Source organism: Petaurus breviceps, unplaced genomic scaffold (genome assembly GCF_028583685.1).
Source record: "Petaurus breviceps papuanus isolate PSGF00001 unplaced genomic scaffold, PetGlider_PUasm1.0 79, whole genome shotgun sequence".
Lineage (NCBI taxonomy): Eukaryota > Metazoa > Chordata > Mammalia > Diprotodontia > Petauridae > Petaurus > Petaurus breviceps.
This window is the reverse complement of record NW_027186523.1, coordinates 2163243-2188562: the sequence shown is the minus strand read 5'-3', so window position 1 is coordinate 2188562 and position 25320 is coordinate 2163243. Positions and strand designations below refer to the sequence as shown.

The following is a 25320-nucleotide window of genomic DNA, read 5'->3' as shown; positions in this document are numbered from 1 at the left end:
ACTCCAAGCTACCAAAACATGAACCAGTTAATAAACAGAAACAAATCAACAACTCCACTCTCTTTCTCCTCCAAGGCTAATGGCTCATCAACTGTGGATGATGAAAGCAAAGTGTAATTATAACCACTGGCCATACTAGAATGAAAATCATTCAATAATATTAGAACACTTTAATAGAAATATGATAGGGCCTGCAAAACAAACAATCTGAATATAATTGACATGATAACATTAATATTTTATTCCCAGGACTTTATTTTAATTTCATATTACATTCATATATCTCAGAATAAAATCACATAGTGCTTTTAACCTAAAAATATTTTTAGGCTAGCTAAGCAATAAGGTTGAAATCAGAAGTGTGCTGGTAAATGTTTAATAACCAGCTCTTTGGTGGTAGGGAGGGAGACTGTACACACAATATACTTTGAAGTTAAAATGCATTATTAAAATTTTCTCCATCACTTTTTCTTAGGACTAGACAATCAACAAAACAATAAATCAAGCCCTGAGTTGTTTTTCAACTTCTGAGGTGTAAATTCTCAGGCTGAAAAATTTAACAGTCAGCTCTTCTGAGCTGATCTGAGTCAGCACAAGCACAATAGTCGATGAAATAATCTAGTAATGAGGATGTTATGGAAGTTAAGATTTTAAATATAAAATAAGGAGAGAAAATTGAGAATTAATTTGCCATCAGACTAAGATTTTTTCTATAGTCCCAGCAAAACAACTGGTCAAATTAGTCAATTCAGAAAACTGAATAAAAGAAGATAAATCAGTCAGACTGATGGTGGTTATTTGATTTCTCCATTCAATCTAAATAGTAAAAATCAGATAGTCTTAATATAGACACAGCCTTTGTAAGAGACATCCCTGTCATGTATTGGAAACAACAATGGATTTGAAAGAGAAGATGTAGGTGTAACTGCAAGTTCTGTCACTAACTGGACACATAATCATGGAAAATCAGTTAACCTCTTTGTGCTTCAATCTATTCAGGTGAAAAACGGGAATAATGATCACTACATTTATAGGGTTGTTGTGAGAAAATTACTTTGTAAATCTTAAAGTCTCAAGTACATGGAAGTTAATATGATGTGTTCAGATACTTGAAAATTGTGATTTGAAATAATTTTTACAACACAACTTCTCTCACTGGAGAAAAAAACCTGCATATTTAAATTACATACATAGATACTTAGATGTATCCATGATTATACTGACGTGGCTGAATCCTCTTCTAGTGAAGATCCCAACCTCTCCATCAAACTCACTGCCTGCTCTCAAGGCACTTACATTCTAATGGGGAAAAACAACACATAAAAGGGAGATGAAAGGGGGGGGGGAGGTGGAAGGAAAAGGTATTTCCACTGGGAAATGGTGGTGAAATCTGGAAAGAGTCAGAAGCCAGAAAGGCAATGCAACATGACCAATGGCAGACTGTCTCGGTCTATCTTTTGTTCCTCACTATATCACCTATTCAACTATTTTTCTGCTCATTTGTGTCTTTTTTTGTGCTATCACCTCCCTTATATTTTTACAGTTATTTGGGTAGTTTATAATTCTGATTCTTTTAAGAGTGGTGTAGTTTATAGCCATATAGAGTATAAATTTGTAACAAGTGTTCCAAAAATAGGCAATATACACATAGATATTGAGTCTATCTATTTTTACATATTTATATACATATACATATATATGCATCTTAGAATCATTGAAAGTGGGGTGTCTAAGTGGCGCAGTGAGTAAAGCGCTGGCCCTGGAGTCAGGAGGACCTGAGTTCAGTTCTGACTGCAGACACTTAACACCCACACACCCACACACACACACACACACAAAAAACTAGCCATATAACCCTGGGCAAGTTACTTAACCCCAATTGCCCTCCAAAAAGCAAAAAAAAAAAAAAAAAAGAATCATTGAAAGTACTTAGTAATTTCCTATTATAATCCAGTCTAGTTTCTGCACATCAATCTGGGCCCAATTCATCTTCTTTTTGCAGTGCCTGCTGAAGTGGGTGTGTTTTGATAGTTCAGTGGTCCTAAAATCTTATTAACATGAGTACATGCCAGGCAATGATAAGATTGTAATCTATGTATGCTTTCTCATCCTATGAAGATTTTATCTGAGATCTTCTGCAATTTCTTCAAGAAGGGTAAGCCACCTAGTATGCTGTAGACCTTCTCTCAGAACTTTTGACATTATATAGATATTAGAACACATGAGTTATGCATCAGAGAGTTATTTCCTCCCTCTTGCCATAAGACCAATCATCTGTCTTTGTAGGTCATATATCTCTCAAATGGCACCCTTTATACCTCTTTATACAATTTTTTTATTGGTCATGTATTTCAACCTAATCATGCCTACAATGCATTGCATTTTGGGTGTTATGTAAATTTAATTCTTCAGGAACTAGTATTTTGTGGTTTATTATAAAACATCACTGGCAGAAACATGAAATGGTGACTCTTTGTTTCATAAATAGATTAAAAGATAGATAAAGCAATTTACTAGGTTGCCTGCCTAGCATATATTTTGCTATCTCTGTTTTTAACAGTAATGTAAAGACTTCGTAGCATTTCAGATTATAATGAATAGAGTATCACCTGCCTATAAATTCATTGAATCAAAAATGACTGAGTTTGTCTAATGAGTTGACGACAAGGATGTTAGTGTCCTTGATAGAAAAAGGGATGACTGGAAGAGGATTGGCTTGTGGGAAATAAGATAAGTTTTGTGAGTTTGAAACACCAGTTCAAAAAGGAAACCAGATTTGGATTTATAAAACTGCGAGTCAGCTGCATAGAGGTGATCCAGTGAAACTTAGTGAGATTGCTAAGAGAGAGGGTAAAAAGAGAAAAGAGTTTGTAGGATGAAGCCTTGGGGTACACCCACAGTTGGAGATGGTCCATGAATCATGATACAGCACAGAAGTAAGGAGCAGCCCAATCAGGGGGAGGAGAATCAACAGAGAGCAGGATATTAAAAACCTAGAGAAGAGATAGGGGGTCAGTAGTGTCAAATGCTGGAGAAAGTTCAAGAAGGATGAGGACTGAGAAGAAACATTTGATACTGAGAGAGAATCCTTCTGTTCTTTGCATGAAATTTTCTATCACTAGCCACCTCCTTACATGAACATATACCTTCCATCTTAAAACTTGGATTGTTGTTAATAGTCAGTCAATAAACACTTATTAAGCATCTACTATGGCCCCAGGCATTGCATTAAGCACAGGAGATACAATAAAAGTTAAAAAGATAGTCTCTACTCTCCAAGAGCTCACAGTCTATAGGGAGAGACAATATATACAAATTATTATGTATTTTTTAATAGCTATCTGCAAAATAAACTGGAAATTATCAACAAAGAACAGGCATTAGAATTAAAGAGTATTGATTTCCTATAGTAAATGGAATTTTAGTTGAGTATTGAGGGAATCCAGTAGGTGGAGATTAGGAGGGAGAACATTCCAGACAGCAAGTGAAAACGCCCAGTCTGGAGGAGTTTCTTGTTTAACAATAAAAAGGACAATGTCACTGAATTAGGGGTACAAGGCAGGTGGAGTGGGGAATACAGTATAAGAAGACTGGAAAGAATTGGGGAGGGCAATTTAGAGTGTTGAACAGATTTTATCTTTAGTCCTAGACATGATAGGGAGCCAATAGAATGTATTGATTGGGTGGCAGGGGATTGACAGTTTAGTGGAGGACAGACTAGAGAGGGGAAAGCCTTGTAGCAGGCTATTGTAATAGTTGAGGCACAAGGTGGTCAGAGCCTTTGCTAGTGTGGTGGCAGTGACATGAAAGAGAAGCTACAAAGCATTTTGTGAGAGAAGTTATAAAGGTAACAGTGATAGACCCTTGGCAACAAATTGGTTATGATGAATGAGAGAGGAGTCGAAGCCTGGAGGATAGTGGTACCCTCAAAAGTAACTGGCAAGTTTGGAAGAGTAGGGAGTTTGGGAGGAAAGATAGTAAGTTGTTTTGGACATGTTAAGCTTAAGATGTCTATGGGATATCCACTTCAAGAATTCCAATAGGTAGTTACAGACCTAAGACTGGAGGTCAGCAGAGTTATAGTTCAAGTATATTTGAGTCATCAGCATTGAGATGATAATTGAATAACCTTAACATATGAAAGGAAGTAGTCTAGTTTGCAGAGCCTGCAAGGTTGCATTTTATTCTACCAATTGAATTTTTTTTTAAAGAAACTAACAATAGATCTGGAATCAAATGCTATCTGCATGAATAAAAAATTCCTTGAATTTTTACATTGTTTCTGCATTTCCATCAGTTGTGTGGACTGTTGTATAGAATCACTCCCCCCACCAGAAAAAAAATCACCTGCCTATTCTCTTGCTTTCATTGAGATTATTCTATCAGTGTACAACAAACATTCTTACCAAGATGTTGTAGAAATGAGAAAGCAATCATTTTGGGAAGTTGTTGATGCTGTATCCATTGCTTTTGTTTGGTTATAGTATTGCCATTTCCATTCTAGTGGAATATTCTGTTCTTTGAGTGTTTTGACATTTCCAGGTCACATGACCAATACAGTGGAGGACTAGACATTTTCTCTGAGCCTCATAACCACTCAAACCTCTCCAGAATAAGAATATGTGCAATAAACAAAACAATTTCATCTGGGTCTACTGTTTAGGACAGCAGATATTGTAAGGAGCTAACAACTAAATGAACTAATAGCAAAGAAGGATAATCCCTAACCCCTAAAGCCCTCACTCAACACCCAGTCTTCCACTACTCACAACACTTTAGAAGCAGGATTGTACAAATTAACCCATGAACTTTCAACAGAATTCAGCTCTACCCACCCCCCACCACCCTGATGAAAATCCACCAAGCCAAATTTTGCTTGGTCTAGGACAGCAATATGACAAAACTCTGTGAGGCAATATAGTTCATCCAGAAAAATGAGGAATAGAGGGACCTGGGGCAGGACATGTGTTTGTGTCAGTGTGGCACCCTACTAAGCCTAAAGGAAAAAGCCCAGTATCCAGCTGGGGCCATTTCTGTCAACCCAAAAGACAGTTGGAACAGAGAATTAGGTATATATAAAATGTGAATTTCCCAGCACAACTTTCTAAGACTGAAATTGCAGAGAAGTTGCTGACCTACATTGGCAAAGGGAATTCCTTCTGCCAATAAAGTCAAAGGTCTAGACATTATCCCTAAATTTTATCCTATGATATTTGGCCCAATTTTCTCACTTGTCAAGGTTTTTTCCTATTCTAGATGTTATTTAGCTCTCTCCCCTAGATTTGTCTCATCTACATATTTGGTAAGGATTCTAGGTATGCCTTGTGATAGTAATGGCAATTAAAGATTCCCCTGTATTGGCTTGGTTTTCAAATTGATTGTGTTGAAAACCCACAGTTTGTTAATCCCACCTGTGGGATGGGCTTGTTGATGTGAGGGGAGAGTCCTGAACTGGGAGGAGCTGGTGATGTAGATTTGGAGAGACACTAGAGAGAGGCGGAAGATCTTTTTGGAAGCAGCACCTCGTGGAGAGAGAGAGACTAAGAGAATTGCTGGTGGCCGCTTTGAATTGCCCTGGACTTTTGAGACCTGCCCCCTGAGCTGCCAAGGACTGAGGAGACAGGGCTGTTTTGCTGGTACTTTGTCTGTCTGTTTTGATGTTGTTCTGCCAGATTTGTCCACTGGTGAAAGACAGTCCTTTTGTTGAAGAAGTCCTGGAACCTGGATGTTCGCTAAGAAGCCCTGAGACTGTCCTGCAGACAGAGAGTGAATACTGTCCACTGGTGAGGGACAGTGCTGTTGTTGCAGGGGTCTGGAGACTGTCCTGCAGACAGAATGAATACTGTCCACTGGTGAAGGACAGTGCTGTTGTTGCAGGGGTCTGGGAGCCTTTCTGTTGGTTCAGAAGCCCTGAAGAAGGATTTTCTTGTTGTATGTTTACAGAAATCCTGGGAGAGGGCTTTGCTAATGTGTTCAGGGGTTCTAGGACTGTTCTACAGACAGAGGATAAATTCATGAAGGGACTGGCAATGTATCTTATGGCCTTGCTAAGCCTTGTCTCCCCAGGAACTAAGATTGCTGAGAACTTGCCTCATGTCAAGATGAAGAAAAGACCTCCATTTGGGTATTAAGTGCTGTGTTTAAACTTGATGTAACTCTGGGGTAGATTCAATTGTGATCCAGGGGTGGGGAACTTTTGACCTTATATTTGGAAACTAATCTCCATTTGAGAAGAGGGGCTTTGTGGTGGACTTAATTAAGGTATAGCCTAGGGGTGGAGAAGTATTTAGAACAGGGACTTTGTAATTGATTGAATGATTGGAAGGTCCTGGGGTGGGGTAGTACTTGGAGATTGTTTAGTCACACTTAGTAAATGCTGTATTTTGAATGATGTCATGTTTTGATCTTCTCTGTTCTTGGTTTGTCACTGAATAAAATAGAGAGCACCTATGCTGGTATTTTGAACCTGGGAAGTTGCCTTTGCTTGGCATTACATTACATGCCTTTATCCTGATAGTATATAAAAATGTTCAATGGCACCGTGAGCAAAGAATCCTAGAGCATTCCACTAGAGAGATCCTTTCTTAGTTGACTTGAAACTGCTGATGACTATTTATCTTAGTCCATTCATTCAGTTCTGAAGTCCCCTAATTATATTATTGTCTAGCCTATATCTCTGTATCTTTTCCATAAGAGTAATATGCAAACCCTTTATTAAATGCTCTCTTAAAATACAGGTAAACTATATCTATAAGCATTCTCCTGATCTACCAGTTTAAAGACCCTATCAAAAAGGAATTAAGATTAGTCTGCCATGACTTATTCTTCAAAAACCAATGTTATTTCTTTATGGATACCATTTCCTTTTGTAGATGTTCATTAACCATCTTTTTAATAATTTACTGTAGAACAATATACTCTAGATTCCAGAATCAAGGACTTGCCCTTCTCTAGTTATGCTAGATAATTATTATTCCAGCTGTGCCAGATCATCCCAAAAGGATTTTAATTTAAAGTGAGACAACACTACTCCTTCCCCCTAAGGTGGGGCAGGGATAGGGCTAATCCAGACCTTAACTTCACTGCTTCTGGAGGGAACAATTGGGTTTGGGGGTGTGAGCTGAATTCTGCTGCTGGGTGTAAAACAGAGCAGACATGCTGATGGAGACATAAAAAATCCTAAATAAATAAAACAATCCCAAACTATATCATGCTGTCCCTGAAAGTAGGAACTCTTCAAGCAAAGGCTGAATGACTTTTTCAAATATATTCAACTCCTTGGCCGCCGTGATCCCACTGAACTCTGAAATTTTGTGATTCTGTGATTCCCCTCTAGAAAATTACAGTTTCTATTACAATTCTATTTTATAAATACTTTTTGGCCTGAAGCTATGTTGGCATAGCCTCAGGCACTGGAATCATTTTGAAGGTCTCTTCCCTGTTCTCCACAATCTTTCACAGAATCCTGTCAGTAGTTAGCAATCACAGTTGCCAGGTCCTGTGGTGCTTGGTGGTATTCTTCTATGGCAGGTGACATGAATTCATCAAGGGCAGTGAGAGTGCACTCTTACTATCTTCCTATAGATCTTGTGTATTAACTTCCTATTATCTATTTTCATCCCATTCTTTCCAGTCCAAAGGTTATTCTCCTTAGAAAACATAAGCAACTTAAGAATTGAGTGACTCTGCCTTCTCTTTGTTGTCAGTTATCAATGTGTAATCCACTCTGAGCTGCAGTCTTCTCTCTTCTATTGACATTTCCCTTTCTCTTACAATAGCTTAAGGAACAACAACAAAAAAAAGACCAAAAAATTCTTGTTCTTAATTTTCCTTACCAACCTCAGCTGATTCTGAGCTTTCACTCTCTTGACAGTGTTCTTAGAGGATCACAACATTTTTTTTTGTATTCTTTAAATATTGTATTCTTAACATTCCCTTGCTACTGTCTTTTGTATATGTATTTTTTTAAAATCCAAGTTGGTGAGTTCTCTTTACTTCCACAGTGGTCTCTTTGAGCAACTCTTACTTTTCCTTTTCATTGGAATTGTTCTCTTTCAGGATTTCATTCTTGACAGTTTCTTATGTCTCCTCAGCTGATATCCTCCAAAGAATCCTACAGGAGTCCTCAGAATTCTACCCACCTTTCCTTTGAATGCTTTGAAATCTGCTCTCCTAAAATCAGACTATACTCAGGATTTATCTCCTCTGCCATATACTGTAAGAGAGATTGGTCACTTCCTTCACAAGATTCTTATCACTTCCAACACAGCAAATAGTTCTTCCCTATTAGCAAGAAGCAGATCCAGAAAAGAATTCCCTCTTTTAAAGGATAAAATTATTATTGTTATTCAGTTGTTTCAGTCTGTCTGACTCTTCATGATCTTATTTGGGGTTTTCTTGGCATAAATACTAGAGTGGTTTGCCATTTCCTTCTCCAGCTCATTTTACAGATGAGGAAGCTGAGGCAAACAGGGTTAAGTGAATTGCCCAGGGTGACACAGTGACATAAGTGTTTGAGGCCAGATTCGAATTCAGGTCTTCATGACTCCAGGCCCAGAACTCTATCCACTGCACCACTTTGCTGCCTCTGAAATTATCATTAAGACAAGTCAAGATATTGTCAGCTGCTTGGCTTTTGACAGAGAGTTGCAGCAAATGTCTTGATAACTGAAGTCACTCATCAGAACTAACTGAATCATACCTATGCCTTGGTCTTCTTCCTCTGATGTTTTGTTTAGTTTATTTTTTTCCTCCTGGGAATTTTTGAGTGTCCTCTGAGAAAAAGATGCATTATGCCATCTCTTTCTCTCTTTGGTGTCTAACTTGGTATATATACTTAGCCAAATTTCACCTTTCTCCACCTTTTCAGACTTCAAGCTTTTGTAAAATTTTAATGTAGCAAGACACCAAGCAAATGTATTTTTACCATAATTTGTTGAGTATACTCCATACTCCATCCTTGCCTAGAAGCCTGTCATTCTTATATTTTAAGGTGTGATCTGGAAATACAAATGTCATCTCATAGGTGTTAATACCAGTGAAGTAGTACAGGTGGTTAAGAATTCTTCCATGGTGTTTCTAGTTGAGATAAAAAGTGTGCTAAAATGAAACAGAGTAGAAATCAAATCAGAGTCACCTAAGCAAGGTGATGGGATTTACAACAAATTTTATAATATTGCTTTAAACAGTGACTCTCAAAGTGTGGTCCACAGAATCCCTGGGGTTTCCAAGATCTGTTGGGGGGTATGCAAGTTTAAAATTATTTTCATAATACTACTAAGATGTCATTGGCTTATGAAAATATTCCATTTTCCACTGTTTATGTGAATTTTCTTCATATATATCAACCAACAGAATATATTGCAATAAAAAGAATCCAGAAACAGGCATGACAATACAGTTGTCTTACATTAAGCAAAAATGTTTTTTTTTAATTAAAGTGTTACTTACATGTAGTGGGTTTATTTCTTATTTTAAATGCATCAATTTTAATTTCTAACATTATATATATATGTATATGTATAGAAAAAGCTCTTAGAATTCTCAAATAAGTTTTGAAAGCATAAAGAGGTCCTAAGACCAAAAAGTTTTAATAATTGCTTCCCTGGAACAATGATCAACAGCAATGGGACAATTCCAGTAAAATAGGGGTAAAAGATGATTACTCCATTTCCCAACTATTACTTGACATAACATAAAGATGTTAATTACAGGAATAAGACAAGGGGAAGAGTCTTAATTCTCAAATTACGTGACAGATACTTAGAAAACCTAAGAAAATCCAGAAAAAAAAGTTTTTAATTGAAATGATCAATTGTTTCTGTAACAGGATAAAAAATGAGTTCTATATAGTACTGATAAAACTTGGGAAAAATTAGAATTCCTTTAAAATAACTACAAATAGTGTGAAATATCTAGTAGTCAATTTACCATAATACATGTGAAACATATAAATATAACTACTAAACACTCTTTACCAACATAAAGACAAATAATTAGAGAATTACCAGTGAATGTCCTATAGGGTGGAAAACAGATAGAAGCTAGGCACAAATCAAACTGAATATTATGTGTATTAGCAGGTGCAGTCACTGCATTGACTGGGCTCACTTAATTGTTTTTCTTTGTCACAAGTTAGGGTTGAATTTTGAAGTGGTGAGTTGAAATAAAGTTTGCAAAATATAAATATCTCATTTTATCCTCACAACAAAAGTTGGGAAGGTGGGTACTATTATTATCCCAACATTACAAATTAAGAAACTGAGGCAGATAGAAGATTGTATTACTTGTCCTGCCTTCATTCCCTTTCATGATTTTAATAACCACCTCTCTACAGATTACTCCCAAATAGATATCTCTAGTCCTAATTATTCTTCTGAGATCCATGTCCATAACCCTAGCTTCCTATAGGACTTCAGCAGGATGTCCCATTGTTATTTCAAAATAAAATTGTTCCAAATGGTACTTACAATTTCTTATAAACTCCTTCCTCCTTTTGACCATTCTATTTCTCTCAATGGCACCATCATTTATCTACTATGTCCAAAGTACTATGGTGAATGTTTAGGGTACAGAGATTGATATATCATTGACCCAAGACTTTTAAGATAGAAATGGAATGCTGAGGAAGAGTTGGGAGTAGAGATTTAGACTTGAAAGTAATTTGCAGAGATGTGCTTTATGAAACATTGCTAGCTGTTATCACTAAGGGAGATTACATACATAAAGAAGATAAGGTGGGGGGAAAAACTTGGAAAAGTATTGATTTTAAAGAGGTTGAGAAGAAGATTATGGGTAGTAAAGGAGATTGAATTATCACAGTAGTAGGAGGAGAACCATTAGCATTCCATATCATGGAAGCCAAGATGGAAGTAGATGGTTACCAGAGTCTAATAATACAGAGAAAAGATGTGAACAACAACAAAAAAAACTGTTGGATTTAGCAGTTGCCATTAATGAATGACCTTTGGTAAATGTTACACCAATGGAGGGCAGAGGATAAAAGCAAGTGGTGAGGCATGAATAAATATTTTTAAAGAGTTGTCAACTTGTTTACATTTATAACTAGTTGAATTATGTTAACTACATTCACAGTTATTTTGGTTTAAAAGAAAAACTTGTCAGGTTGAGGGCAAAAGGTAGAGAGAGAAAATGGACTATTTTCCCCCCAGATTTCATATTTTATATTATCTTTTCTTGATACTCAAATTTTTAAATAAATTTGCTTCAACAAGGATACAAATAGACCATATCCATACTTCAATAAAGGCAAACAAATGGTCCAGCAATGAATTAACTGACACTATCATCAATAAAATTTTAAAATCAAAACAACCACCCTAAGGAAATGTTTCATACCAGTGTTTATTTAAAAGAATTAATTACTTAGTTGTTAACCAAGATATCCCTGCCTCTGAAACCTCAAAATTTTATATCACTGGTGCATATGGAAATAATAAATAAAATAACTAGCTAAATGAAAAATGACAAAACCATAGGACCCATTCCAAACTCCACTGTAGGATTTCTGACCAGCCAAGTAGTTAATTCAGTTTCCATATCTGATCAAAGATCATTATCACTCTGCCACACCTAAATGGGTTTTCCCAGACAGAGAAAAAGTAATTATTTGTGGGTTAAATAGCAGAGCACTGTCGGAAACATTTGCCTCATTAGACATAAATTTTTGCTTTTTATTAGAATTTCCAGGTTAAAACATCTCTGTTTTTGACACTTATTCCGCATTCCTCTTTGTTGTTCATATTGGAATAAAAAATAGGATTTTAGCTAACATTTTTATTCACAATTTCATAGCTATGTAAAGCTGGAAAAAAGTCACATATTCAAATATTTGATTTTTTAAACATCAATTATTTATCCAGTAATTCACTAATTTCTTATTGACTAATTTTAAAAATAAATTTATAAAGTTACTGATTACAATATTGTCAAGACATTAGAAGACACCCTGTTTTCTAGAGCTAAGGCCCAGCAAGCAAACTGTGCCCTGAACTTAGCATAACAACAGTCCTCTGCTCTTGCCCTCTGGATGTGATCAGCCAAAGCAAAATCCTAGAATTGTTTCATGTGATTATTATATTGCTTTGACCAGTACCAGGTGTTCTCTGAGCTTGGATAAATTATGAATAAAACTTGTCACACTGTTGCTGTTAATGACCCTCATTGTCAGGGCTATAGCTCACCACGCAGCTATTGCTAAAAGTACTGAGATCTCCCCACATTAAATTGGTTCCCCCCACTCCCCAGTAGGGGTGGGGCTCCAGCATATGTGTCCTGGCTTGAAAGTTGTTTCCCTTACTTTCAAATTAAACTTCTGTTTGTGCAGTGAATAAAGCACTGGCCCCGGAGTCAGGGGGACCCAAGTTCGGTTCCAGCCTCAGACACTTAACACCTACAAAAAAAACTAGCCATGTAACCTTGGGCAAGTTACTTAACCCCAATTACCCTCCAAAAGGCAAAAGAAAAAAAACAAAAAAAAAAAACTTCTGTTTGATTCCTGATTCTCCGATCTCTAGCCTTCTTTGCTCAGCTCTGGGCCACCCACAGGTTAGAGGCTGGTTCAGTACAGTTGACAATATTTAATTGTCTTTGGAAATTGGCTTAAATAAATATAGATGAGTCAATCTTAATAAAGTTAAAATATTCTGTATTTAATTTTCATCATTTTCCTGCATGGTGTTTCCTCATTTAATAAAAAGGAAACCCTCACTTAATTAGTTCCTCACTCATTACAATAAAATTAATGTTTAGGATCTAAATAGTATAAACTTCTTGGGTATATTTGAGAATATATTCCTCTTCTTAGTTAATGTCATATGTTTCATTGTTAAATGGGAATATCATATGGGCTCTATTATAATCTTTCTTGTGCAAAGGGTGCATCTGCCTGGCATTTAAGGAGGCTGCATGCTAATTTCTGATTTTACTGTTCCAGCTAACACACAGGTCACTGACAGTCAGGGTTAGAACAATCACTAAATCACAAGCTAAAAACCATTGACTTGGTATGCTTTTATCAAACTGGCAAAAAAGGGAAACACGTGTTGGCAAGACCATATACTATAGCTTCTTTGTAAATTAGCAGGGAGAAGGGGATGAAATCTTATTTTCAGGCTTCTGTGTGAGTATGTGCATTTTATAAAAACAAAAATTATTTTTCCAGGCACCCTTAGTCCCTAAAAAAAAACAAGTTTGACAAATGAGTGGAGTTATGAGTGTTTTAAAAGTGAAACTTTGGTTTAGACAAAGAGATGAGTACATAGCTGTGCTTGCTAGGATTCAGTTTTACAAAGAATTGTTTTTGAACAAAAGAGGCCAAATTATTTGTTCAATAGTTGTAAGGAAAGTTTGGTTAATGGTAGACTTGAAAAGGTGGAGAATAGGTTACCAGGAAAAAAAATGGAAATATAAATTGACATTCATTTTTCCATTCTTTAGACAAATATCTACATTCACAAAAAAATTATATAGTAAATTAATAGATCTGTAAATGCTTATCAGGTTAGACTCTGAAAAATCCTTTGGCATGACAAATACAGTCTCTTACCATAAATTGGAAAATAAATGAGAAAAGACACTTGTTCCAGATGCTCAGAACACTTTGTTGAACTTCTGAAATCTGTGACCAACTTTGATTCTTGTTCTGATGACTTTCTCTTAGAAAATCAGACTTCCCAAATAAGTCTGACCTATTGCCCACTCAGCCAATATTCTTTCTTTAAGATGTTTTTTTTTTGCCATGATATCAATATCAACATTGGGGGGATAGTCTTTAATACAATCCAGTTTTCTATCTGTTATCAAAGAATTTATCTAAAACTACCCTGAAACTTTTAAAATTGTCAGTCCAACAATTTTTAAATAATTAATTCTATAAATGTATTACTTACTGAGTAATGTCTGTGTTTTGTACATGTATCCATATCTCCACTTCAGGAGTACCAAGTTGGCTCAAGCATTGTGTCTTCTCCAGTGTTTTACTCTCTAAGGATTCTCATATAATTCATGGAACATGTTTCTCAAACACTGAAATATATATGTATGTACTAGTTCTCTCTGTCTCTTTTTCTGTCTCCGTCTCTCTCTGTCTTTGTCTCTCTGTCTCTCTCTGTGTCTCTGTCTCTGTCTGTCTGTCTCTCTCTCTGTTGGGAGAGGTGTAGCCTAACAGGGCTAGTGAGCTTAGAGATGACAATCACCCCTTAAAACTCAGGGTTATGAAAATTAAATTAAGAACATCTTATAAAGCTTATCAGAGGTTACTGCCTCCTAGTACTTGAAAAGTACCTGCCCCAACCCAAGCAAATAGAGAAGAAGGGAAAAAAGAGATAATGTTATTAAAAGTCAAGAGAATTGACCCAGTTTCCTCTGGGTTCCTGCACCTTGGGCCACCTTTTATTTCCCCATTCTCTGCCACTACATAGGGCAATCCAAGTGGAGTTCTGGTCTCAGTTCAAAAAGAAAGTTAAAAAAAGAAAGATGAGTTCTCCACTTGTGTGGGGCTCCTAAATGAACTTAAGAACTCATGGTTTGTTGGAATTATCCCCTTAAAAGTCAGGTGAGGTTGCAGACAACCTAAATATATTGTATAAACATTGTAAATTTTGAATTTCTTCCCTTCCCCTCAAAGTATGCTATATTAAATGTCAATGAGGAATATATTTCCAGAAAACAGTTATATCAGGAGATATAGTCTAACACCTTAAATTGTTGTTCAGTCATTTTTCAGTCATGTCCAACTTTTGGTGACCCCATTTGGGGTTTTCCTGGCAAAGTTTAGTAAGTTTCTGAGGCCAGATTTCAGCTCAGGAAGGTGAGCCTTCCTGTCTTCAGGCCCAGTGCTCTATCGTCTGTACCAACCAGCTGCCAATTATAATGGACAGAAAGAATAAACACTTATGTTATGTTATATGGTATTCTGGGCCAAGCCTGTATAAGGCTGTCCAATGACTCCAGTTCAAGATTGGAATGCAGTACAACACTCCAGTACTTTAAAATAAAATAGAAACTTTCTTAAATTAAAAGGGTACATTTCTACTTCCATATTTACCTTTTCACTGATAAGGAAAATCAGAAAGACACTGCAGCAGGCAGGGGAAATTCAGCTAAGCTTCTAGAACAAAAAGAAAAACAAAAACAGAAGTTTTTGAGTGGACAGAAATACACTCAAGACCTTGTTCCTGAGGTAGCTAATCTGGGGACCCCATGTATAAGATGGGATTATTTAAGAGAAGAAGATACCTTTTGTCCACTTAAAATGTTTTCCATTAACTTACACTCATGAGTTTAGAGAATCTCAGTTATGAGGTCCTTTAGACTGTTATCTACTCCAGTCCTTTTCCTTCTCCTTCCTTCCTTCCTTCCTTCCTTCCTTCCTTCCTTCCTTCCTTCCTTCTTCCCAGTTCTGAAGCAATAGGTCCCTGCCCAAGCTCCTTTTAATGGTTGTATGTTAGGACCTCCTGGTTTACAATGAATGTCAATGGCAACTGTTTTTCTTTGCAACAGCAAGCCTGAGGGTCTTCCCCTCCCAGCTTCTTTTTTTTCTCTTTTTCTTTTTGTAATTAAAGGAGCCATCTCTTGACTCACTTCTTAAAGAGGCCTATTTGCTGCATCAGCATTACCTCACTCTCAGTGAGTAATTGTAAAGGCCTTAGCAGAAAAGGGCCAGGGTCTCCCATTGCATCCTGGGTCATCTCCAGTCACCCTGATGAATATCAGGTCACTGGATCCAGATGGGTCTGGAGGAGAAAGTGAGGCTGGTGACCTTGCACAGCCCTCCCTCACTCAAATCCAAGTCAACTGCAAGTCATGTCATCATTTCCCTGATGCCATGGTCCTTTTGAAAAAAGGAAGGACTAAAGCATGGATTTGCTCTATTACATCCACCAGTAAATGGGTATCCAGCTTCTTTGTATACAGAGGATTCACTCTCTACTGTGGCAGTTCATCTGAAATTGTGTTGTCATCTCCCCCAACTTTTTATATCTAACCAGTTACAAATTTTTGTTATTTCTTCTTTAACAATGTCTCTGTCTCTGAAGGTACTGTCTTGGTTACTAAAATAATATTGCTACAGACTCAAAGAAGGTCTTCTTGCCCTCAATTGTTTCCCCTTACATTTTATACCTCATGAGCATAATAATCTTTTAAAAATATCTATTGCATTATGTTATTTTTCTCAAAAATCTTAAATGTTCCCTCACTGTTTATTAGAGCAAAATCTAAATTCCTATTACAAATGCATTGTGGCACAGTGAAAAGTGTGTGAAATTTGGTTGAGGAACCTAGGTTCAAATCTCATCTGTATGACCTTGGGCAAATCACTTAACTTCTCTGGGCTTCAGTTATTCCCTTTAATAAAATAGAGTTGTTGGACTTAAATAGTCTTTAAAATCCATCTAGCTCTGGATCTGTGCTTCTATAATCCTTAACTCAGAATGATCTAACACTAATTTACCTTATTAACTTATTTTCTAGTTTTCCTTAAAATGACTTTTCCACTCTAAGCCAAGTCACTGAACTCACCTGAAGAAACCAACCATATTCATGGACAGACTGGGATTCAGGACATGGATTCTCATCCCAACTCTGTCACTTTATAAGGTGTATTATTGGCCAGGGAGTTTAGAAAGGGTGGGGAAGGAGGAATAGAGGAAGATATCTAGAAATGAGTTAAGTTGAAGAAAGAAAAGTAGAAGAGAAAAATTGCAGATGAGATAACAGGGAAGAATCAGGACAAAAATTTGCAGAAGTCTAAAACACTGAAAGTCAGTTAAAGGAATGAGTTGGGATTGTGGTCATAGTGAAAAAGACACTGTCCTACTCAACTTCTTTATAGAGGAAAGTTGGGGCATGCAGACAACTGTCCACCTTTCCTGCTGGAACTTGGGGACCTAGTATACATGGTGAATGTTCTTGTGCATGAAATACCCCACCATAAAAGGTATTCTTTTTAATGAATTGGGAATAAAAGTATGATGTGAAATTCATGATCCATATCTGACATTTGTTTAAACAAATTTTAAAACTGTATTTTCAAATTGACTCAATTTTTTCCAGAATTATTTTGCTCTCAAATAGTTTCCTTGAGGAGATGATATGTAGAGTGGAGGTGGAAAAATTAGCTCTACAGAAGGGGAAAGGCACCTTCACTTTTGACCTGATTGAGGATCATCAGAAGATGAAGTCAAATACTTAACAAGGTGGAAAATGGGTGTAACAAAGAGCAGATGGACTCATTTTTTCTATGAAAATCTGTTATAAGGAAGAGTAGATAAGGAAAACTGAGAACTTAGGAAAGAAGTAAAGGTCTCAAATAGCTTCCATATTGTGAGGTTCATAATGAATATTTCAGTAAAGAAAGAAACAATGAAGTCCTCTTGCAGTGGCTAAACGCGAAAAATGGGAGAGATTAGCACAGTATCTAAATGGTCTTCTATTCATTCTATTTATAAATATAATATCTTTAATATATAATGATGTGTTAGGGCACATATCTAGAGTTGGAGGTCTGGGGAACTGGAGAAGTTGAAAAACAGAGAGAGACAAGATATTGGTGATACTGTAGCTGAGAACATTTCTTTCAGGCTGGAAGGCAATTCATTGTGGTAACCATAAGAAGTATCTCACGACATGAAATGAGATGTGTCTCAAATGAAGGCTGAAGCCTGAGTAAAATATATTGATAAATTGTATGTTATTGTCAGGGCAAAGGACAGAAAAATTAGGATTAGGATAAGGGAGAAATGACATAAACCAAAATTGTGTACTAAGTTGGAGAACAGAATATTAAGAGATCTCAGAAACAGAGAATTCAAAACCAACAAATGTGTTGATAATTTGTCCAATAAAAAGTAAAATTATGTAACAATGAAATCCAGGATATCAGTGCATCATTAGACAGGTGAATCTGAAGGGTCACTGGGCCTTGGTTGCCTCAGTTGCTCATCTGTAAAATGAGACGTAAAAGAAAATAATGAACCACTCTAGCATCTTTGCCGAGAAAACGCTAAATGGGGTCATGAAGAGTTGGACATGACTGAAAAACAACTGAACAACAACATATGTGTATCTACATATTTGTTGTTTATCATTACAGAAAAGCATTTGCATGCTTTATGATATTTTATTTTGTTTTCTATAACATTCAAGAGCAAACACTGTAGTCTGTTATATTGTCTCATAATTTCTGTTTTGTTCTTTTTTGTTCATATCTAAATGTTCTTTTTTTTTTTCTTCTTGAGTTAAAATTTCCCATGTTTGAGGTTGAAATAAAAGGCAAATTTACTTTGGAAGAGCTTAAGGAAAACTATTCCAATGGTTATGACCTAGGCAAGAGTAAAAACAAATTACATTTATCTAGTTGAAGGTCAATTTAAGCAACCTAAAACATGGTTGAACTTTAAAAGTCAGACTTTCCACTTGTATAACCTTTATTGAATAAGGTCTTAAAGAGAAATTTTCAAAGCACATCTGCTCTGAAACCATAGTAAAAGAAAGACATTTATTTATTTATTTAGCTTTTTGGAGTGGGAAGGTAGGGCAATTGGGGTTAAGTGACTTGCCCAAGGTCACACGGCTAGTTTTTGTGTTAACTGTCTGAGGCCACATTTGAACTCAGGTCCTCCTGACTCCAGGGCTGGTGCTCTATTCACTGCCCCACCTAGCCGCCCCAAAAGAAAGACAATTAGATAGACAGACAGATACTATTACTAGGCAGGTGCAATGATAAATATAGGGGACAGAAATACAAACAAGCAATATAGTTCCTGTCTCCAAAGAGGTTACATTCATTTATCATATGTTTATACATATGCATATATGTATAAATATATACATTTATATAGAAGAAAGGATAATTACAAAATTTCTAGAGAGGGAGATTAGAATTGTTTGGCTGGACAAACAGATCCCTTGAATATGCAGGTTGGTATATTGCAAACTATTACATTTCTCAATTATTATTATTATATGTCTATTATTATTACATAGTATTATTACATGTCTACATACACATACAAATACACACCTGTAGGACTGGAAAGAATGGAGCAAAACAAAAGAAGACATCCTGCATATTTACTAGATCTATGGAGGATTTCTGGAAGAACATGGCCAAAAAAGCAAAGGATGAGAAACCATGGAAAATCATGCTCTTTACCATTGGAAGGAGCACCACCTCATCAAAATTATAGCTCCACTGACGTTTTTAAGTATTACAGGTGTTTTAGTTCATTACCTCACTAAATTTTCACATCAGCCATTTGAGTTGGTTCTACAGCTATTATCTTCCCCATCTTACAAGAGGAAACCGAATATGAGAGGGTAACTAAGTGTTGTTCAGTCAATGCACTCATATCTGACTCTTCATAACTGTATTTAGAGTTTTCTTGGCAAAGAACTCGAGTGGTTCTCCATTTCTTTCTCCGGGTCATTATTCCAGAAGGTACTGAGGCAAACAGGGTTAAGTGATTTGCCCAGGGTCACACAACTAGTAAGTGTCTGAGGCTAGATTTGAACTCAATTCTTTCTGACTCCAGGTCTGGCACTCTATCCACTGTGCCACCTACAACCATAGAAATTCAGAGACCTAAAGTAATCAGAGTATGCTTCTTGGAGAAGGTAAGGTTGGATCTGAACGTTAAGGAAGGTATAGTTAATAGTGAGAAGGCAAATCATTCCATTCCATAGGAGTACCTAAACAGGGACTGAGAATGAATGTGATTTATGTGGGGAAGTGAGGAGGGTGGACTTAGGGAAGTAATAATGAGTGGCAAACTGAATTTAAAGGGGAGGTGTCTGGAGACCAGTTGAGACTACTGCAGTTTTCTTAGGTATGTGATACAGGTCTCCACTAAGCTGATTGCTGATGATGGGAATGGAGAAGAAAGTAAAACTTATGGATATTTCAAAATAAGAAACATTAACATTTGGTGACTTTGAATAAAGGAGACAGAAGGTGAGCTCAGAAAGAAGGGTAATTACAAATTTTCTAGAGAGGGAGATTAGAATTGTTTGGCTGTACAAACATCCCTTGTGTATGCAGGTTGGTATATTGCTAACTATTACATTTCTCAAAATAAATGTATATATTTTCAGAGTACTTCCATAATAACAGGTTTGAACACTATCTGAGAACCAAATGGATTTCTGTGCATGCACTTGAAAAGCACTGGGAAAAAAATTAGTGCAGCTCTTTATTGTCTTGACTTAATGTTGATATGAAAATCTTTTGGTTTTTTGGTCATTTCCCAATTCCATGAAATTAAGTTAATGAAATTAAGATTAGGATCACAGTAGCATAGATTTAAACCTTGAACAGACTTTAGTAGTTAACTAGTTAAATGCCCTCATTTTATAGATAAGAAAATTTAAGGGCAGAGAGTTGAAATAACTTTGCCTAAGATCTCACAGTAATAGAGTAGGGATTTGAACCTAGGTCCTTTGAATCCAAATTCAGTATTGTTTCAAATATGTATACTTCCTTTCTTAACTTTAATTGCTTCTAATTTTGTTATTATACATGTCAACAATCTTATTTAAATTATTTAATATATAAACTTTCTCCCCCCAGAATTGCTAAAGAAAATAGCATTTATTTATTTTACTTTGGTGACATAGATATTACCATGTGTGTAAAATCAGTCAGTAATGCAGAGTTATTCTGAAATGACCCTATGTTTTAACCTTGCTTGATTTTGGCTCACTGCAACCAGCCTGCAGGGAAAGGAATGTGCTCTGTATCTCCTTAGCGCTAATCCCATCTTCTCATAATGAGTATATAGTAACAGCTGCCAGGTTTACTAACCCTATCTCCTGATTTGAAACCTAAGTCAATCAAAATACTTAGGGAGGAGCTGATGTGGCACTAGTTCCGCCTTCATATGATTACATGATCCAATCAAAATACCTTTGCCCATATATGGAAGATGCTTCTCCTGTCTATAAAGAAAAAAAAAAGGCAATTCTCCCAACTGGGTGGGTCCACCCAGGCATGGTGATTTGTTGTGTTAATAAACTACTTTTTACCTTTCTCTTTCTGTGTTTTGCCTCTTTAATTACAGTGAGGGCCAGAACCTAGAGTTTTTCTTTTAACACATGTAAATTTATCATTGAGTAAGCAAAATCACATCTTTCCACCATTGTCATTTACACTTGTGTTTTCTGAATGATTAATTCTATAGCACACTCATTTATTAGTAGAAAACTGGGTCTCCTTCAAGTGGTCTGATAAGTCACATTGAAAAGAAAACTTGGCTATGTTGGCTGGAAGACCAAGGATATTAAAGTGTGTTTTATGAATTTTTGATGTCATTATATTGTAGCTTCAACATTCACTATTTGTATAAATAAAATTTTTGTACAGGTTTCCATAAAAGTTATTTTTAAAGGAATCAACACCTGTTTCTTGTTTCCTTAGATACTTTTCAAAGCACTTCTCTAAAATAAGGAAGATGTCAATTGCATTATTTGCAACTTTTTGTTTTAATTTGAATTGACTTTCACCTCTTAAAAATCTGTCTTTGAGAGAAAGTACAGAGGATGTTTGATTCAGGAGAATATACAGCATTCAGGAGAAAAGCTTTTTTGTTGTTAAAAATGCAGTGTGAATCTTGGTGGGATTTAGTTTGTTAATGTTAAAGTCAGTTTAGTTAAGTTCATATTCTGGATAAGACTAAATTTGCTGTTCAGCTGCTGTGATTTTATCAAGGTTGTGTGTATGTGTGTGTGTTTTTTAAAGTGCAGACCTCTGATCAATGTGCACCCCCACCCATTTCCCTAAATACATCATGAAAAAAGGATGAGGTTTCCGCCTTAATTGCTTGTGCCTTTTATTCACATTCCTCTCTCAGCCAGAATTGTGAAAAGAGTGTTAGTAAAAGGCTGCACAATAGAGCTTTTCATTAGGCCTCGGCAAGGCACACAAAAGAAGGCTTTTGGAAAGAGTGAATGCAGGAGTTTAATTTGCAGGTGGAGAGTAGATAAAAGGTGCTGACGCCTCTATTATTCTCTTACTTAGGTGACCCTTACCCTGTTCAGCTGATCCCAACTACCATGGCAGCTGCTGCCGGGGCAACCCCAGGCTTAGGCCCACTCCAACTGCAGGTAAGTCTGGAAACAATGTGGAAGAGGCAAAGGTTAAGTAAACATGGAAAACAGCTTTCTTGTTTATTATCACATTATAGAAAAAAAAATTGGGTAATGATTTTGTCTGGTGCGTTAAAAAAAAATTACCTGTATCAGTCATCAGCAAAAGCTTAAGAGATATCTCATTTTATTTGTTTAACCCTAATACTATCTACCAAAAGTTGCATTTTTGTTAGTTCTAGATGGCTTAATGTTATTTTTAACCTGAATGACCAATAATTCTGCTTTAGTTATTAATTTCTGTCATTTTGATGCAAAATTTACATTCAATAGAATAAAAAGCCCTCAAGAACAAATACTCTTGTTTTTGTATGTTGTGAGTGCCTAGTTTAGTGTATCAATAGGATCATTTTAGCCATCACTAGTTTGATTTTTTTTTTTGGAGGGCAATTGGGGTTAAGTGATTTGCCCAAGGTCTTCTGTTAAGTGTCTGAGGCCAAATTTGAACTCAGATCCTCCTGACTCCAGAGCCAGTGCTCTATAGTGAATAGTGCCACCTAGCTGCCCCCATCACTAGTTTTCTAAGGTAGAAAACAGGAAGTGTACATTTACCTGTGAGCTGACCACTTGTCCTAGGACAGAAGTTCACATTAACTCTGGGCCAAATTCTCAAAGGCTGAGATAATTGTTGCCCTCCTCTTTGCTGTTTAGAAAGTCCATTTCATATGCCAGGCCTCTGAGTAAATCTGTATATCCTCAGTTAACAGCTGACAAATTTGAAGAATTACCTGGCAGTGAGTTGGAGTAGCTATGCATATGTAGCAGAGAGGAATTTTTTGAAGAATACTCTTTAAGCCCCAGTTAGCTCTATTTTTTCTACCTTGACAAAGCCCACGTGAGATTGTTGGGATGAGAGGAGGAAAAAAAAAAATCATTGAGCTCCCCATGGGACTCCCTGGGGGTTCTGGAGCAATTACTTGTATTAACTGAAATAATCTAAAGTGGTTTATGTTTCAACTTTTTGATGCCAAGGTAAGGTTAAGGGAGTAAATGTTAGGAGGATAAATACTGACTGGGCAATTCACATCTGATAGTGTGATCAAGAGAGAATATCAGTGTGTAAACCACAAAAACAGCTGTCAAAAGCAAAGGGAAAAACCCTGAGGGTCACAGGGACTTTGTTCATTTTGGTGAATTAGGGAAAATTCTCTGTTTGGGTTGAGTACCAAGTAAAGTCAAGCCCTGCTGTGTTTAAGGAATCATAAGCAAACTTAGAACCTTCCACGTCCATCCTGATGCCCTTAGCCCAGTACCTGGCATGTAGTCTGATCCAACACAGATCCAAATATTGAGACCTGGCCCAAGTCCTGAGGCAGTAGCCTCTGGAAGCCAATTTATAAGCTTAATTTGGCATACAGAGTGAACTGTCCAGGTCTGGCTGAGCAATCAGTTTTTCTCTCTACCTGACAATCTCTTTTCCCCTACAGTTGGTGAGCCCGCTGCCTTCCACACTCATCTCAGCCAGAATATTAACTAGGAATTCTGGCACCGGTGGTTAATTCAGTTAATTATGTGCATGTGTGTGATGGAGGAGTGGATAGGTCCTAGTTGCCTGGAGAAAGATCTCAGGGAATGAAGAGGCTGAAGAACTAGGAACCAGGATATTTAAAGGGCTTGGGCTGAAGGAAAATACTGTAGGTCAGACATTGAACTTATTGAAAAAAGGACAGCCAGTGAAAAGGCATAGAATCAGAAGATGGAGTTTGAGGAAAAACAAGGAAGCCAATTTCACTGGATTGGAGAATGAGGAGGAAGGACTAAGTTATAAGGCCTAAATTATAAGGTAGGAGGGAGTTTGACTGTGACAGTCTTTGAATGTCAAACTAAGCATATTATGTTTGATGCTGGAGCTCCTGGAGGTTATTGAATGAGGGGAATGAGATGACATGGTCAGACCTGTACTTTAGGAACATCACCTCATTTTGACATCTAAGTGGAGGATGGTACATACGTCTTCAAACCTAGGGGAATCTTCCTGTCTCCCAGGTAGATTTAGCACCTATAGCAGACCCCTAACCTAGTTAGAACTCTGTTCTCATCTGCTCGCCTGGTGCTCTTTGTAACATGGGAGCTGGTTGGGAGAGAAAGGTGGGCTCCGTGCCTGGGCCCCATTTCCATCTAGGCCAATCACACTTATTCCCAAATAGGTGCTCTCACTGGGCAACCTAGATGACAGAATGTGACATCTATAGAATGCTTTAACCTCCCTTAAAGAGTAGATGTTTAATAGACGCTTACTGTCTATTGAAGACAAAGTAGGAACTTTGATATCTAAGCAAGTAAAAAGGGAATAATATAAATTGGGTTTAAAGCTTTCCAGTGATTCATATGTATTATAGTAAAGGATTAAATTGGAACAAACCAACCATATATTAAGCAGATATAGCAGACCAGTAAACCACTAGCATTTGAGAGCTGATGTAGTTTAGAATTAATATTTATTAACAAATGTACAATGTGATATGCTTTAATAGAATATGCTATTCACTCTTAGGAAATATGTGTGGTTCATACTAAAATGGTAGTATTTAACTCATAGAATTGCCATAAGACTTAAATTGTATAAAATTTTCTTATGTTAAAGCAGTAGAAAAATATATTATTGTTGTGGTTGTTACTCTAATAGCAAAATTTTCCCTGATATATAGTCTAAAGTAAAAACATTTTTTGAAAAAGATGCCATCAGATTATCATGTAAGAACTAATTCTTTAAAACAAGCAGTATTCCAACAATTAAGTAAAGGAATAATTTCATGATTTTTTTTAAGGCTCTCATTTTCTGAGGACTTGGTTCAAAGGAATATGTTTTCTTTAGAATTTTCTTCCATTTTCTGTCAAGTAAAATCGTTTTCCCCATCACTGACACTGCAGGCTAGTGAGCAAGTATGGCAAAGTTGTTGCCAAAATGTGTGGTATAGTAAAGAGTCCTGAGGTTTCATCGGGCCTCAGTTTTAGGGCCAACTACCACTTGCTGCCTGTGTGACATGGACTAAGTCACTTCCCTTCCTTCACAAATCTTAGTTGAGTTTTCAAAACAATTTTCTATGATGCATTTTAACTTTCAGATCCTATAAATACTGTTTTCATACCAAATTTACAAAAAAAAACCTCTTTCTAGCCTTTTTATAAATGCATTTTATTTCATATTTCTTGCAT

The 25320-nt window shown here is 36.5% G+C and overlaps 1 protein-coding gene and 1 long non-coding RNA gene across 3 annotated transcripts in view; one reads left to right on the top strand and one right to left on the bottom strand.

The window, feature by feature from the left end:
- LOC138175785 (transcription factor SOX-5) overlaps window positions 1–25320 on the top strand; it is a 503395-nt gene that overhangs the window by 347556 nt on the left and 130519 nt on the right. The window contains exon 9 of the mRNA XM_069106265.1: window positions 22037–22122. Within this exon, the coding sequence (XP_068962366.1) occupies window positions 22037–22122 (86 nt within the window). The remainder of the gene's footprint in view (window positions 1–22036; window positions 22123–25320) is intronic.
- LOC138175786 (uncharacterized) overlaps window positions 1–25320 on the bottom strand; it is a 42545-nt gene that overhangs the window by 7090 nt on the left and 10135 nt on the right. For both annotated transcript variants that reach the window (XR_011172088.1, XR_011172089.1), the window contains exons 4-5: window positions 22048–22128; window positions 15068–15130 (exon numbers count right to left, since the gene is read on the bottom strand). This is a non-coding gene — a long non-coding RNA (uncharacterized lncRNA). The remainder of the gene's footprint in view (window positions 1–15067; window positions 15131–22047; window positions 22129–25320) is intronic.